General features: G+C 37.2%; 1 protein-coding gene across 3 annotated transcripts; it reads right to left on the bottom strand.

The window, feature by feature from the left end:
* Window positions 1-571: 571 nt before the first annotated feature.
* Window positions 572-14948, bottom strand: Echdc1 (ethylmalonyl-CoA decarboxylase 1). 3 transcript variants are annotated; one of them, XM_090338168.1, is made up of 6 exons: window positions 14839-14948; window positions 10522-10743; window positions 9437-9579; window positions 6174-6226; window positions 4076-4156; window positions 572-1395 (listed from the first exon to the last, which is right to left on the bottom strand). In XM_090338168.1, exons 2-6 carry the CDS (start codon window positions 10739-10741, stop codon window positions 987-989), a joined length of 906 nt encoding a protein of 301 aa, XP_090194294.1. In that variant the 5' UTR covers window positions 10742-10743; window positions 14839-14948; the 3' UTR covers window positions 572-986. The 3 variants fall into 3 exon arrangements, with proteins under 3 accessions (XP_090194294.1, XP_090194293.1, XP_090194295.1); XM_090338167.1 differs by lacking the exon at window positions 14839-14948 and adding an exon at window positions 14580-14701; XM_090338169.1 differs by lacking the exon at window positions 10522-10743.
* Between the last annotated feature and the right edge of the window lie 936 nt (window positions 14949-15884).

Here is a 15884-nt window from a genome sequence, read left to right as displayed (position 1 = left end):
AAACTCAAAATTGTCTGACTTACACTTTTGTGTGTCAGTTATAGGGCTTGAACTCAGAGCTGTCCCTGAGGCTCTTTGTACTCAAGGCCAGAACTCTTATCACTTGACTCATAGCTCTACCTCTAGTTTTCCAGTGGTTAATTTGAGATAACAGTCCCAGAGACTTTTCTGCCCTGGCCAGCTTTGAACCACAATCCTCAGATCACAGCCTCCTGAGTGGCTAAGATTATAGGCACGAGCCCCCAGCACCTGGCTAGACCTATATGTTTTTAAAGACTTGAGTTACCTGGATGATCAATTGGTTGTTTGAGTTGTATCAGTTTTGTTAAATTTGCTACTAAGAGATACCTTATTATAAAAGTTAGCTGGTCTTCAAATATTGATGAAAAATGTGAATTTATGTTGTAGGATACTTTAAGAATCTAGAGAGCTTCAGATTTGAAACTATCAAAAATACTATTATCAGATTAGAAATTCTAATTAACAGGAAAGGTCAATTAGTATAGTCAGCCTATGTTCTGTGACATGGGCTATCATTTTTTAGTAGATAATTTAATAGAAAACACTGGAATAAGAGACAAGACTAATTTATTATAGAGAGGAGTGAAGGACCAACTTTACTTAAGCATGCCTGAAGCAGAAGAAAATTAACATACCCTTTCTTACTTCCTGTCCTGTGCCTTCCCCACTTCTACTGGTTGAAAGTTTCATTGTTACTTTTGTAAATAATTTTCAGGCAACAAACATGAAGAACAAGCCCCAAATAGATGTAAGAACAACATCTTTTCACAGTGATCTAAGAGCTACTATAGAAATATAGAAACTGACATAATTTTAAGCAACAAGTGTATGAAAAGATATTCAAAAAATTATAAACTAAGAGCACTAGACTTGAGTATAATTCTGCTGTTCATATTAAGTAATTTTAACTTCCATTTGTATTAACCACTGGAACTTCTCTAGTAATAGATCCAAGTTTTAAAAAGCTATTTGTTAAATTTTCCTTTCCTAGCAATAGCCTCTAAATTTGCAGGTCCACCCCACACTGTTCCTAAGAGATCTCTCTCGTTCTGTAATGCCTCTTCTAAATATAGTTCTTTGCCTGAACAAACTGATTTTTTCATAGCTCTAATGACTTCTGGTGGCCCATTGATAAACTGCATTAGCCACTCTCGTGCCTCTTCTAGAGATTTAGTTTCATCTGAAGATTGCAAGATCTCTTCAATCATTCCTAAGTTCAAAGCTTTTTTGGAATCCAGTTTGAGGGCGCCACTTAAGACTTTGAGAGCATGTCTACTACCAATGATTTCAACCAGCCGGGATGCACCCCCCCAACTTGGAATTATACCCATCTCCTTGTGGACAAATCTGATCTCACTGTCGGCAGTCATTAACCTGTAAAAGCAAGACGGAAACATTATTGTAATTAAATATATAATGACATTTAATATCAAATTAAATAGTGATGCTCCATTGATCTCAGAGACAAAGTATTAAAAATAATGTTAGAAAAATGTCCATCTAGAATTTAATTTGGTAGTACTTAACAGTAAGAAACATTTTTTGTTGTGCTTGCTTATTCTCTGCAAAAATGTTTTCTTCTAAAAGCCCAAATGTTGTCTTTGTAAAGGGAGTAGTGAGCTACAGGTAGAAACCTGGATCAGGTGGAAAAAAAAAAAAAGTATGGGCGTAGGCAATGCTGTATACTGTTAAAATTGCATAGTAAGTTTCCTTCTTACCACTCCTCAAACGATGCAGTAGAGGAAACTTGAGCCCAACATCATTTAGCAATACTAAGCACTGGTAATGCTATATTGTGTTCTAGCCACTGAATCTAAAAGGATGAGCAAAGTAGAAATCTTTGAAGTTTAACCTACCAGTTTGGAGAGAAGGGACACTGTAAGATGATACCTATTATTAAAAGATGGATAGAGAAAGGAACTCATGAGAGCATGTGTTGAAGATGTACTAATTTACATGGAGAAGAAGACTTCTAAATAGTTGAGTGGCTACCTACCAACCAAAGCAAAAACCTGAAAAGTATTTCAAGAATTCCAAGTGCAAAAGCTTTGAAGCAGAGATACTTACTATCTGGAGAGCAAGCCAAAACAGAAGAGAAACAAGCAAAAAGTAATGGGGAGGCAAATCAGAGAAGCAGACTTATCGGCCTTAATAAGGAAAAATTCAGATTTAATTCTTTAAAGTATAGTTATTAAGACAAAAACCACAAAGAGATTTATTAAGTAACGAATATTACAACAATTCCAAGTTTTACATGTGGGAAAACTGAGGTAACATACTTTTTTTTTTCTTTTTGTGATGGTGGTTAATTGGTAGTAAGAGTCTTATGGACTTTTCTGTCCGGGCTGTCACTGAACCACTAGTGCCTGGCTTGCAGAGGAGTTTTAATGCACATTTGCATATTACTTTAGAACTCTTTAAACATGTAAAGTGTATTACTAAATATTTAAACCAGATGATTTTGTGGTAAAATGAGAAGAAAAACCTTTCCACAGAGAATTACCTATTTAGGCTCACATCACTCAAAGTCATTCACTGCTTCCTCACAGAACAAAAGCTAGCATCAGCATCCTAATGCAATCTGCATTAGTGCATTAATGACAGCAGAGGGCACTATAAAAATCACTTTGCATTGTGTAAATTAGTCTTTTCCATTAGGAATTACTAGTTTTCAGTGGATAATATCTCTAAATTGTCTCATACACCAAACCTACTTTAATATCTAAATGAATACAAAATAACAATTTAACAGAAAAATCAAACTATAAAATACATAAAATGTTGATATTTTACATCAAATCCTTCACTGAATCGCATACTATTTCTATTGTACTATGACCCCTTTCCATAAACATGGGATGGAAAAATACATATTTGTTAGAGAAAACATTAAAGTAAAAAAAAAAGGAATTATAAAATTCAGGCATGATTAATCCTCCTAGAAAGGAGGAGCTATGACAGAGGAGACAAGCAATAGACTCTAAAAGTTCTGACTGCTCCCAATTCTTGATCTAAATCATTATTCTCTATAGGTTTTCTTTTCTTGAAGAAAAGAAACTATGATTTATATATGATAATAGCCAGGAGTTAAGAAAGAAGATAGTGATATAATACTGTAACATGTAAAATATTTTTAAAATAGGCTCTACGAGGACTCTATTTGCATACCCAATGCTATGGACATGGTATCGGAAATACAAACACAACTACATAGACATAAAAACCTATAACTCTATAGACATAATGTTTTATTACATAGATTAATATGCATCTATGATATACAAACCCTTAGTCTAATTTTGATTATATTCTAAAAACTAAGTGCCAGTGATTGTATATAGAGATTCCCTTCTTGAATACTTGTTTGTTAAACATGTCATTTGAAATATGATGTAAAAATCAATGTTAATAAATTCTTTAATAAAACCTACTGAGCACTTAAAAAAATAGGCTCTAAACAAAAGCTCTATAGATGGTACCTTATATGAAGCTTTCTAATGTATATGTGTGTGTATATATATATATATATGTATATATATATATATTTTTTTTTTTTTTTGCCAGTCCTGGGCCTTGAACTCGGGGCCTAAGCACTGTCCTTGGACTTTCTCAAGGCACCAATTCTAGCTGTTTTCTATGTATGTGGTACTGAGGAATTGAACCCGGGTCTTTGTGCATGCTAGGCAAGCACTCTACCACTAGGCCAAACTCCCGGCCCTATAATTATTAGTTTTCATTATAGTCTCATAAAAACTAGAAGGCCAATACAGAAGTACCATCCAAATACATCATAGATCCAAATAATTTGGAAGTTCTCAAACTTTGAACAACAAGAATAAAATATACCAAATACTAGAAAGTCTCTGATTTACGATAGTTATCTATCCATGAACTAATATCATAATCATTCTAAATTCAGTGTCTTTGTTACTAACACACATATTCATTAACATTATCCTGTTTAAGAATATATAAAGTATTGAAGTTAAAGCAAAGAAGTAATCTGGGCATAGACTAATAATATTTATGTGAGAAGGAAAAGTTTTCAGCTTACCTGAAATCACATGCTGTAGTAAATTCTGCTCCTCCACCTAACGCCCGACCTTGAACTAGTGCAACACTTATTAAAGGAAGTCTATATATTGAAGGAAAAATGGATGTGAATGTTTTTAATTTCAATATCAATTTACAGATACTATTTCTGAATCTTAAAACTCAGCAAAAGCAAAATTACTGCAGTGTGTTTATAACATTAACAGTAGAATTTTGAGTTTGTACACAAAGAAAAAATAAGTATAGCACTAAAAAAGACAATACTCATACTAAATGCCTTGTAAGTTTATCAAAATAGTTCCTCATTGTTTTTTTTTTAACTAAACCACATTGTAACTTCTTTCCAAATACTGATTCTTCTATATAACTTGTAGGTAGATTCTTGAACTTTGCAAACAGAAAAGTGGGACTAATTCAATTATTGTCTTCAATTATTGTCTTAATCTGCTTTTTACTTATATCAGGTAAAGGGTGGGAAAATGAAGATTGTTTCCAAAGAGACAAAATGTGGTCCAGAACACATAGTTCCTAAACTATGTATTAAAGATTCCTATCAGCTGGGTCCCTGTGGCTCTCGCCTATAATCGAAGCTACTCAGGAGGCTGAGTTCTGAGGATGGCAGTTCAAAGCTGTCCTGGAGCACAAAAGTTCATCAGACTCTTATGTCCAATTAACCACTAGAAAACGAAGTAGAGCTGTGGCTCCAGTGGTAGAGTGCTAGCCTTGAGCTGAAGCGCTCAGGGACAGTGCTCAGGCCCAGAGTTCAAGCCCCAGAACCAAAAAAAAAAAAAAAAAAAAGATTCCTGTCAAAATCTTCCAATGACTTCTCCTTTGCTGTCCCTTGGTTATCTCATATTGGTATAGCATCTCACTTTGTTATCTGATATATTGAATTTATTTGTATTTGGATATTTGAAATTTGATAGGGAAGGGTGGAAAACCAAGACGGGTGGGGGGTGTGGGGGGGGAGGGAAACGGGTACCAAGACATGTGAAAGGGTATCAATGTATGTGAATTAATGCAACTTCTATCTGGCAAATATCATGTAACCCTTTTACTAATTACAATAAAAAAAAAAGAAGAAAAAAAAATCTTCCAATGACTACCTGAAATGATTCGGAGACTAATTTTATGCACCTGTGTACAGGTGCTGGAGTGTGTAAAAATACGAAATAGTAAGCCTAAAATGTTCAAGCATAGAATTTTTTGTGGGTTCTAAACAAAATGAAATACAAATCATAAAGTAGCTGTGTATTTCTTAACATATACTACCACAAGGTGGAAAGCATTATTTTAAAAGAGTAACTTCTTATATAGAAGAAAATCAAGTATAATAGGGGAGAATCGTGAACAAGAGCTAAGACAATGGGAAAAGTATTTTAAGTGGCAATTTTGTGATTCTATTGATTTTTCTAGACTCAGATATGAATACCAAAAATGTAATCATGCCCATTTACATTAAGCATGCTTTAATATAAACTTTCTTAGATGGAATATATTTTAAATTGCCTATATTCAGAAAATGCAACCAGAAAGCTACCCAGTTAAAAATTATCCAATTTTTTAAAATCACCAGAGTGATGTATAGGATTACAGTTACATCCATAAGGTAGTGAGTTCATTACTTCTTGAACATTGTGTAGTTTTGGGTTGTGTAGTTTTTAACTCAGGGACTCACACTTGCTAGGAGGGTCTGTTACTTGGGTCATATTCCTAGCCTCAAAACATGGTGTGTAATCCCAAATTTTCATGTAAATTAACAGTAAATTCACCTTTCTTAGGAACTGTTAAACCTTTCTCCAGTCTTTATCTCTCTGATCAACACCTCTCCTCTGCTCTAATGTCCACCCTTGACTTTCCCTGTGTCCAGGGCTTAGCATCCTCATTACATTAGCCCTTCAGAAAAAGATTTCTCCATAGCCTTCCTTTAGAAAACACATATGCAGACTACTATTTAATTAAAAGACAGTTCTCCGTGAACAAAGAAATAGTTCAACATAATTTAAAAATAAACTTTATTAAAAATGATGCAAATAATGGAATAATAAAGAGCTAATTCAGTCTTTCAGAAATCATTTCTTGAAAGAAAAATACATTACCTAGTAAATCTTGTTAAGGTGTTTTGCATAAACATAGACAAGGCCACTCCATCCTTAAGAAAGACAAACAAACTCATTTCACAAAGCCATATTTCATATACTTAAAAATTTAGGTTTAACAACATAATGAGGCAAAAAATATATCAAACTTTTTAAAAATAAAGTTTCTACTTAAATTTTTTTGATGCTGCCTGAAATTTAAATGATATATTCAATTGTTATATTCTAGAGCTCCCTGGGCTCAGTTGTGACTGTGAGTCCATATAACTACCACAGTGTAGAATTCAACTCAGGGCTTGCACTCAGGGTGTGGGCACTGTCCCTGAGCTGCTTCTACTCAAGGCTAGTGTTCTACCATTTTGAGCTACAGCACCACTGCGGGCTTTCTCTGTTTATATGCATTTAGGAATTATATCCAGGGCCTCATACACACTAGTCAAGCACACTACCACTAAGCCACATTCCCAGGCCACCACCACTAATTAATAACATGAATAAAAAAATGTTTTTCATTTCTTCCCACTAAGGAATGAAAAATAAAAATGATCTGTTCTATGGGAAGGGGTAGCAATGATTGTTAAGGAATGCACCTTTTATCTGGCGAATATAATGTAACCCTTCCATTAATTACAATTAAAAATTAAAAAAAACTTTGCATCAAAAAAATGATCCGTTCTATGCCATTTAAAGGATGACGAGGAAGCTAAAAAGGTATCTATACGCTCTAGATGATTATGTAAGTATAATCTTCTTGCAAAAACTTTGGGGTCACTTTGGAAATTTAAACAGAGAACAAAAGACCACTTAATTTACAGAAGATAAAAAACACATCAGCAGACAAAGGAGGCTATTCTTCAAGCTGCATTACGAGCAGAGAAATTTTTTAAAAAACACACTTTTCCTTAAGGCTTTATATCCATTCATTGCAAAGTAAGCAGGTTTTAGTTCCCATTATCCAGATGCTTAAAAAATAGGTTTTGAGAGCTTTTTCCATCAAAAGAGACCTCTTATAGTCTAAAGAATATGTCATATCAGCTGAGTGCAATATCTCACACCTGTAATCCTAGCTACTCAGGAGGATTAGATCTGAGTATCATGGCTCAAAGCCAGCCCCGACACTAAAGACTATGAGACTCTTATGTCCAATTAATCACTAGAAAACTGGAAACAGCACTGTGGCTCAAGGGATAGCCTTGAGCTGAAGAGCTCAGGGACAGTACCCAGACCCAGACTCCAAGCCCCAAAACAGACAAAAACAAAAGGAAATGTCATATCAAATGCCAGTATAATATGACTCATATTTACATTATTTTCTTTTATCTTTTCAATAATTTTTCAGAAACAATCTTTGTGTTATGCTAGTGTAACTCCTAGCCCCTAATTGTCACTAAAGAATTATTCTGGCACCTATTTTCCTGCTCATAAAACAAAAATCACCAGAATGAAGCCAATTATGGGATCAATTACAGATTAAAGGGGGGTAAAGGTTGAATAAAAGCTACAGAAATATAAAGTAAAAGAAATGTAAAGTATTGATAGTTGGTGATACTGTTACATTTTAAAGATTACAGTGGCAAAAACACTGACATCAGTATTTATTTATTTATTTTTTTTGCCAGTCCTGGGCTTGGGCTCAGGGCCTGAGCACTGTCCTTGGACTTTCTCAAGGCTTAGCACTCTACCACTTTGAGCCTCAGCACCACTTCCAGCTTTTTTCTATGTATGTGGTATGGAGGAATTGAACCTGGGTCTTCATGCATGCTAGGCAAACACTCTACCACTAGGCTAAACTCCCGGTCCTGACATCAGTATTTTTTTAAAGTCATTATTTAATAGTCATTTTCAAGAATTATATTATAGAGGACAACATAATCCAATTACTAAAAACACCATATATTTTAGGTAGCTCATCATTCTCAGAAAAAGCAAATTCATCCAAAAGTACCTGCTAGAGCTGCATCAAAACAACAAAAAGACAAAGAGCCTCATTGACAGAGAAACTGTTACAAGGGGAAGTCAGTTGGGTCTCAGAACAGCTCAGCTGTAAGAGCCAGATGCATTTCTATATATGAGCTGCAACTCATATAAAGCAATTTCCTAAGTCCTATGACCATTTAAATTTAAATTTGAGGCTTGCATATAATTATAGGGTTTTTCAATATATTCAAGAATATATTTGAAATTGGATAGGGAAGGGGGGAAATCAAAATGAGCGGGGGCAGGGGGGAGGGAAATGGGGACCATGTCATGAGAAAGGGTATCAATGTTTGTGAAGTAATGCACCTTCTGTCTGGTGAATATAATGTAACCCTTCTATTAATTACAATAAAAAAAGATATTTACTGGAAAAGGTATCTATTTTAAATTCTATGAAATGCATATTAAATATTAAGAAGTAGGCACTGAACATGAATTTATTAAATAGAAAACATTGTTTTAAATATCAAAAATTGAAATATATTTATTGAATGTTAAATATTAATATAATACTAAATTACTATTAAACATCAATTTATTCAATATTAAATATTGAAAGAATTATGTATTTAATGTGAGCTATTAATGTATTACTGAATTAATGTGAAATATTAATCTATGATATACTAATTATCAGATATTAACATATTAAATATTTCATATTAAAATAATTTTTGAGCAAAGAGAAAATAGACCAAGAAAACTATATTGTGATCCTCAATATATATATATATATATATATATATCCCTTAAAATACCATATGTTCAAAGTTTGAATAAAAGAAATAAACAAGAAAAAAAAAGAATATAGTTTATCCGAAAAATGACTAGAAGGAACTTCAGACACACCATTCCTACTTGTATTCATTTTAAAGCTATCATATGATCAACATAGGCCATGCTTTATACATAGCCGTATCATTCACAAACAGAAATGTATTCAAATTGTTCATTTTTAAAATTTATACCATGACTAAGGTGATTTCAAAAAAAATATAAGAAAAGATTAATCTATCCTGAAAATACTTTACAAAATATATAACAAGGGTGGAGATCGGGAAGATCATGGTTTGGGGCCAGCTCAAAAATATTAGTTACATCCCCACTTATTTCAGCTAAGAATCCAGTTGTGGTAGATTATAATTATAATCCCAAAGTCAAGGAAAGCATAGACAGGAGAATCATGGTCTGAAGATAATTCAGACCAAAATGTGAGGAAAATGTATCTCACGCACAGAAGTCCAATAAGCCCATAAAATCTAGTGCATAATCCATACAACACTTGCCTCAGAAGTTCCTAGGGCTTTTACAGCATTCAAGTCAGATCCTGAAGAGAAAGTATTTTTTGCTCCACGGACAATGAGGCCTTTGCCTTCTGTCCAATTTTCCAACTCAATCACTTTTTCTAAAAGTTGTAACATCATAACACCTGCCAGAGAGGGCAGAAGGAAAAAAATTCATAAACACAGAGGGAAACCGAAAACTCATAAAAATTAAGTCACTCTGTATCTTAAAAATACTTAGTATCTATGAAATATCTATTGTACTGATACAGTGGAGTATATAAGCTAGGTATATAGGATAGTCCCTGTTATAAAAGATTAAATTCATCACGTGTCTATCTTAAAAATTAAGTATACAGTGTAACTAACCCCTTTGTACAACTAATATATGCTAATGTTTTAATAAAACAATTTTATTACAAATATATATAAAAACATATAGATAAAAAGTGAAAATGTATCATATATATCCATTCTCGCATGCAGAATCTAGATTAAACAAAAAGTGTAAAAATAGAATTATGAGAAAAAAGTATGCAAGTTGAAATTTGGAGCTACTTATTTTGCTTAACATGATGATATGAACATAATATTCTTTTCCTTTTCCTTTTTTTTCTTTTCTTGGTCTTGGGGCTTGAACTCTGGGCTAGGGTGGCATCCCTGAGTTCCTTTTTGCTCAAAGCAATTGCTCTACCACTTGAGCCACAGAGCCACTTCCAACTTTCTCTGTGACTAACTGGGGATAAAGAGTTTCATGGACTTTCCTGTCCCTAGCTGGCTTCAACCCTGAACCTCAGATTTCAGCCTCTTGAGTACCTATAGGCACAAGCCACTGGCTGCCAGGGTGTATAAAATTCTTATATATGCAGAGTTTCTTTTCTTTCTGGCAGTACTAGGGCTTGAACTTTGGGCCTGGAGCTGTCCCTAGGCCTTAGGCTAATAACTAGCACTCTACCACTTGAGCCACCATGCCATTTCTGGCTTTTTTTTTTAGAGAGTCTCATGTTTTGAGTAGCCAGGATTACAAGCATGAGCCACTGGCACCCTGCTTCCTGCTATTCCTTATAAAAAAAATTTTTTTCTGATACCTGAGAAGGCATTCATTTTGCTAGGGTTGTTCAGAGTTAGAATACCAATGCCGTTGTCTTCTTTCTGAAGGTCAACAGATCCACCAGGAAACTGCTGGAGTTTCTTTTTCACATCTTCCTCATGGAAACCATGAGAAACATTATAAAGTGACACTCCTGTTAGCTGCAATAGTTTTGTTCTTGAAGGCAGAGATGATGTCATCAAGAGATTTTTTGCCATTTCTGGAAAAGAGGTAAGTACATGGTTGTCCAGATAAGTTTCTATTAAGCATAGAGGGCTATTGTAATGGCACTTTCTGCTGAAGTAGGAGGCTATCCTCACTTTCAGAAATACTCTTTCACTGGGCACAATGGCACATGTCTACAGTCCCATCTACTGAAGATGCTAATGGAAGAGAATCACTTGAGTTTGAGTCCAATCTGAGCAATAAGGTAACACCCATCTCATACACAAGGAAAAGGAGAAAAAAGTACTCTTTCAGGGATAATCAGTTTGGAATTCCTTTTTTTTTCTTTCTTTCACAAATCAAATTACTGACAAAATGTATCATTTCAGGATAGCATCAAATGAAGACAGATAGCACCCTGAAATGTATTCCCTGGGATTCAATTCACTAGAATGCTTGAGGGAAAATGTTTTTCTGTGCTTTGTGCCATCTCAGGCCTTTCTCTTCAGTATATTTTTTATCCTTCAACACTTAACTTTTTAAAAAACCAAAAGTAATTCAGTCTGTGCAGAACACTACAAGAATATTCTTAGCATTATCCTTATCTTTCTCAATGCTTCCAAATAAAAAACTGGGAAGATGCTACTGGCTCACGCTTGTAATCCCTAGCTATTTAAGAGGCTGTAATCAAGACCAGCCAGGACAGTCTGCGAAATTTCTATCTCCAATGAACCACCAGAAAACTGGAAGTGGAGCTGTGGCCCAGAGTGGTAGAATACTAGCCTTGAGTAGAAGAGCTCAGGGACAGTGCCCAGGCCCTGAGCTCAAGCTCCTCAACTGACAAAAAATGAGAAGGGTCTTAAGGAAAATGAGACAAGAGATAGAAATGCTTGTGGATCATTTTATTGCTACTGTAATTCAAGATTTTGCAACTCTTCTTGTTTTATGCACATATTCTTTCTGCCCTAAGGTATTTTTTGTCTATACAAACATTTGTGTTGATATAAAACACATTTGAAAAAGGAGCCAGAGACATGTCATGTCAACCTGTCCACAGGAAGAGACATGAGCTCTCAGGGCAAAAATCCTGACATTGTCACCTGCTCACCCGAAGTGGCAATAGCTGATCAGCCATGTGACATAGAAAGAGGACATTTCTCTCACCTTAACAGTTAAGCTAGACACTGAACTCAGCTTTCTGACCACTGGCTTTCTGTTTCCTGTATTAACAAAGCTGCTGGCATCTGCTAAATGTAACTTATTATTAGTATCTGTATCTGTCCCTTCCCTTCCTTATAAGAAAAAAAAAACTCTACGTATAAATACAATGAACCAAAACTGAGGTAGCTTCAATACCTCAGATTTCTGGTGCTGACAGCCCAATTGGTCCCAGCTTTCTTTAATTTGTGTATGTGTGTATGTGTGCTCTTCAATCTCCAACCATTTTCCCTCAGAGATAGCTTGGCATAACTGGTCCACAGCATAAAACACAATGAATTTTCACAAGATACAAAATAGTATCCAAATGAAGAAAGATAATATAATCCAAACCTCAAGAGGCCCCTATTACCTTCCAGATGTAGCCCTTCAAGTATGGATGACCATCAGACAACCACAATTACTTCACCTGCTGATACATGTTACATACATTGTATTATATTCTTTTGTGTTTAGTCTCAACATTATTTCTTACATTCATGATTGTTACTATATTTAATTGAGTCTATTAAGAGTCCACTGTTCTCATTCCAGGATTCTAACGATGTGCCAAAATTTATGTATTCTAATGTTAATAGATAAGTGGGTTGAGTAACTTTTGCTGGAAGCACTTGAGCATGTTTCTTTTTCCAATACATATTTGTGATGATACATGTTTAGGAATGGAATGATTGGGCTGGTGTGCTGCACCTCCACTCACATTGACTATTAAATATGTAACACTTTTCCAAGTTTGCTTTTTGGATGCTCCCAACTGACCATAGTGTTGATATCAATCTCTCTTCTTGTGAAATTACACTTACACATGCACACAACACACAACACACACACACACACACACACACACACACAGCTGGACGGCCAGAATACTACAAATTGTATATATAATTGGTGGTTTGTTCAACTTTAGAACATGCTGCTAATGAATTTTCCAAAATAGCCATACTAAAGTTACTGGTATAACGTATATTGCTACCAAGTAATAAATGTCCTGTTATATAACCATATATATCATTTGCATTTTAATGGGCTGTAGGTCATTTTAGTTTCATTTTATATTTCTAGAGTTCTAAAATGATGGTAAGCAACATTTCTATTTTTTTTTCTGAGACAGGATCTCATGCTGTGCAGGAAGACACAGAACTAAGTGCAGGATGGCCCTGTGAGACTCCTTGCATAAACTCATGGGTTCCAGGCCCAGCCTCTCAAGTTATGAAATATAAACATTGGCATCCTTTGTTGGTAAGCTCCATTTTTATGCTCTTAATTCATGTGCATGTACTTCTGTAAAGTACCTGTTTAATCTTTTTCCTGTTTTTTCTTTTCATCTGTTATTGAAATATTAGAGATCTTTCATCTTTTGCCTGAAGCTTTCCTAATGCGTAGAAGACAACGAATTTCACACTGTCTCCAAGTCAGATTACAGTGGCAGTATAGTCAACACTAATGAGCCATGTAACCCAAATTTAAAATTTCCCAATGTGTGCCTAGTACATAAAGGTACACACCCACAATAAACAAAGTTCAAATCCTTCAGGATTTTTGCCATTACAAAATGTTTACATGATTGGTTGCATCTTTTTCTTCTTCAGAGCAATTTTTCTAATACTCTACACACACAAAAATCTGCACTCAGAACATCTAAATCCCTTATCAAAATCCCAACTGACACAACTACTTGCTTAATTGCACTGCCCTAAATTTAGCTGCCAAAAGGACAGCGGCAGTTGCCTGAAAAAGTAAGTTTCTTATAAACCCAACTTCCACCCTGAGGTGTAAGAAACAAGCCACATCCAAATGCCCAACCACCCTATTTCTTATTCTCATAACTCACTCTGTTTCAACTCTATTGCCTCTTCACAAGCCGGTTTTCCTTACTGAAATGCTCATCACTGCCTGTGACCTAAATAATTAGCATGCACTCATCTTTCAGGTAAGAACCCAAAAGGGCGTCAACTAAAGATCACCTGTTTTATTACCCTGCCCCACCCAGTCGATTTCATAATTGCAGCTTATTTCTATCAAGTCAGTGCCAGGTCCTTAAATGATGTGGTCCTGTGTTACTGCTGCCCAGGGCCTGGTTTTTTTGTGGGTCATGGGGCTTGAACTCTGCCTGGGCGCCTGTCCCTGAGCTCTTCAGCTCAAGGCTACCTCTCTACCACTTGAGCCACCGCGCCACTTGTGATTTTCTGGTGGTTAACTGGAGATAAGAGTGTCGGGTTCTTTCGTGCCCAGGCTGGCTTTGAACCTTGACCCTCGGATCTCAGCCTCCTGAGTAGCAAGGATTACAGGCTCCCGGGACTTGTTTATCCGTATAGCTGTAGCATCAAGAATCCTGACTTTAAGTCAGTATTCTACTCCTTGAGCCACAGCCCAAGGTAGTACTTGGGGGTTTTGAAGTCTTCGGAATGGAATCCGGTGCGTAGAAGTCACAACCTTCGTGTACTGCTGGGGATGTTTCGGTTTGGACAGTGCCACTCATCCATTCAGCCCTCCAGCCCATCACCAGGCCGGGTTGCGGCTGCCGGGGTGTGGGGGGACAGTGGGGGGGGGGGGAGCAGGGGCCGGCAGGGGCTGTGGCAGTGCTGGCAACGCCCGGCAGAGGGCAGTTGCTACCCAGATGCCAGGTTCGGGTTGGGGGGGGGGGGAGGACAGTGGGGCGGGAGGATTCACCTGGAAGGAAGCCAGCACCCATCCTTCCCAAAACAGTCAAACCTCGTCCCGGGAGTACAGAGCCGCCACAGCACAGAATATAAAGGCCCGGGGCCCGCGTTGGTGACGGCCCCTTCCCTTTCCCTCGACCCTCTTCCGGGCTGCAGGACCCTCTTCCGCTCCCGCGCAACCCCCTCCCACCGGCTTCCGCTTTCGTGTCTCGGCCCCGCTTTCCCGCGAACCTCAGCCGTTCGCTCTCCTATCCCTCCGAAGCCCTCACCTTCAGCTTTCTCCTTTCTTCTCCCCAGAGACCCGCTTTGTGTGGATTTGCTGCTCTTAACGCCGGCCGGCCGCTTCACTCGCCTCTCCTCAGGCTACTTATGCCGCGGCCCTCAGCCACTGTCTCGGGTGATCGCGAACGACGCCGGAAGTCCCGCCCCCGCGCCCTCCGCCCCGCACTCGAAATGCTGGGCTCTGCTTGGGCTTGACTCGCGTGCTTGGGGAGCCAGCCTGGGAAAGCGACCTCACTGCATCCCGGGTTTTGGAGGTTTGTGGTGGTTGTTTCGTTGTTGTCCTTGGTTTGTTTTGTTTTTTCCTCATTCACTTGGTCAGAAGTCATGGAAAAGAAACCACTTTCCTGTCAGGAGTCCGTGGATGCTGAGTTTGTGGGTCGCCAGGATTAGAACTGTTAGCACAGACGTATCGAATTGTCATGCTGTGCCTTAAGCTGTTTACTGTTGGAACAGCAAATATACTGCCCAGTGTACAGTTCAGATTGACTGTTCAAACAGTGAAGTTACTTGAGTAAACAGTCATCTTGGACATTGAATCGGCCAGCTTCGTAGTGAAGATGGTGAGCAGAGGTGTAACTCTGGCTGAAAGCATCTGTCCCAACTTGACAGCCGTGATTGAAAGGCTTGGTCTCTGTTCCGTGTGGGATGGCCTCCTGATGCTGTCTTTAAGAAGTAGAGACTAAATGGTATCATTTGAGGACATACCCTTTCATCATTTGTCTTGTCTTTTGCAGGTAACAAACTAAGCAATTAGCTAAGAAACCATATGGCTGAGAAAAGTGGCCTAGAGATCAGTAACCACTTCCTGGGCTACAGATATTACAAGAATCGCAGGATCTGATGACCCAGATACCACACTGTCCACACTAAATGATTAGCCTGGACGTGACCATATAAGGTCCATAGCACCCCAACTCGACACATGTGAAGAATCGATGACACAGAAGTTTCTAGGATTTAATGGCACACAACACATTTGGTCAAAATGACTGCAGACCTCAGTAGAATCTGGAGGTTGTGGAAACATCAAGTC

This window comes from Megascapheus bottae, chromosome 8 (assembly GCF_031878675.1).
Source record: "Megascapheus bottae isolate mThoBot1 chromosome 8, mThoBot2.hap1, whole genome shotgun sequence".
NCBI lineage: Eukaryota > Metazoa > Chordata > Mammalia > Rodentia > Geomyidae > Megascapheus > Megascapheus bottae.
The sequence above is the reverse complement of the archived record's forward strand: the minus strand, read 5'-3'. Positions and strand labels throughout refer to the sequence as shown.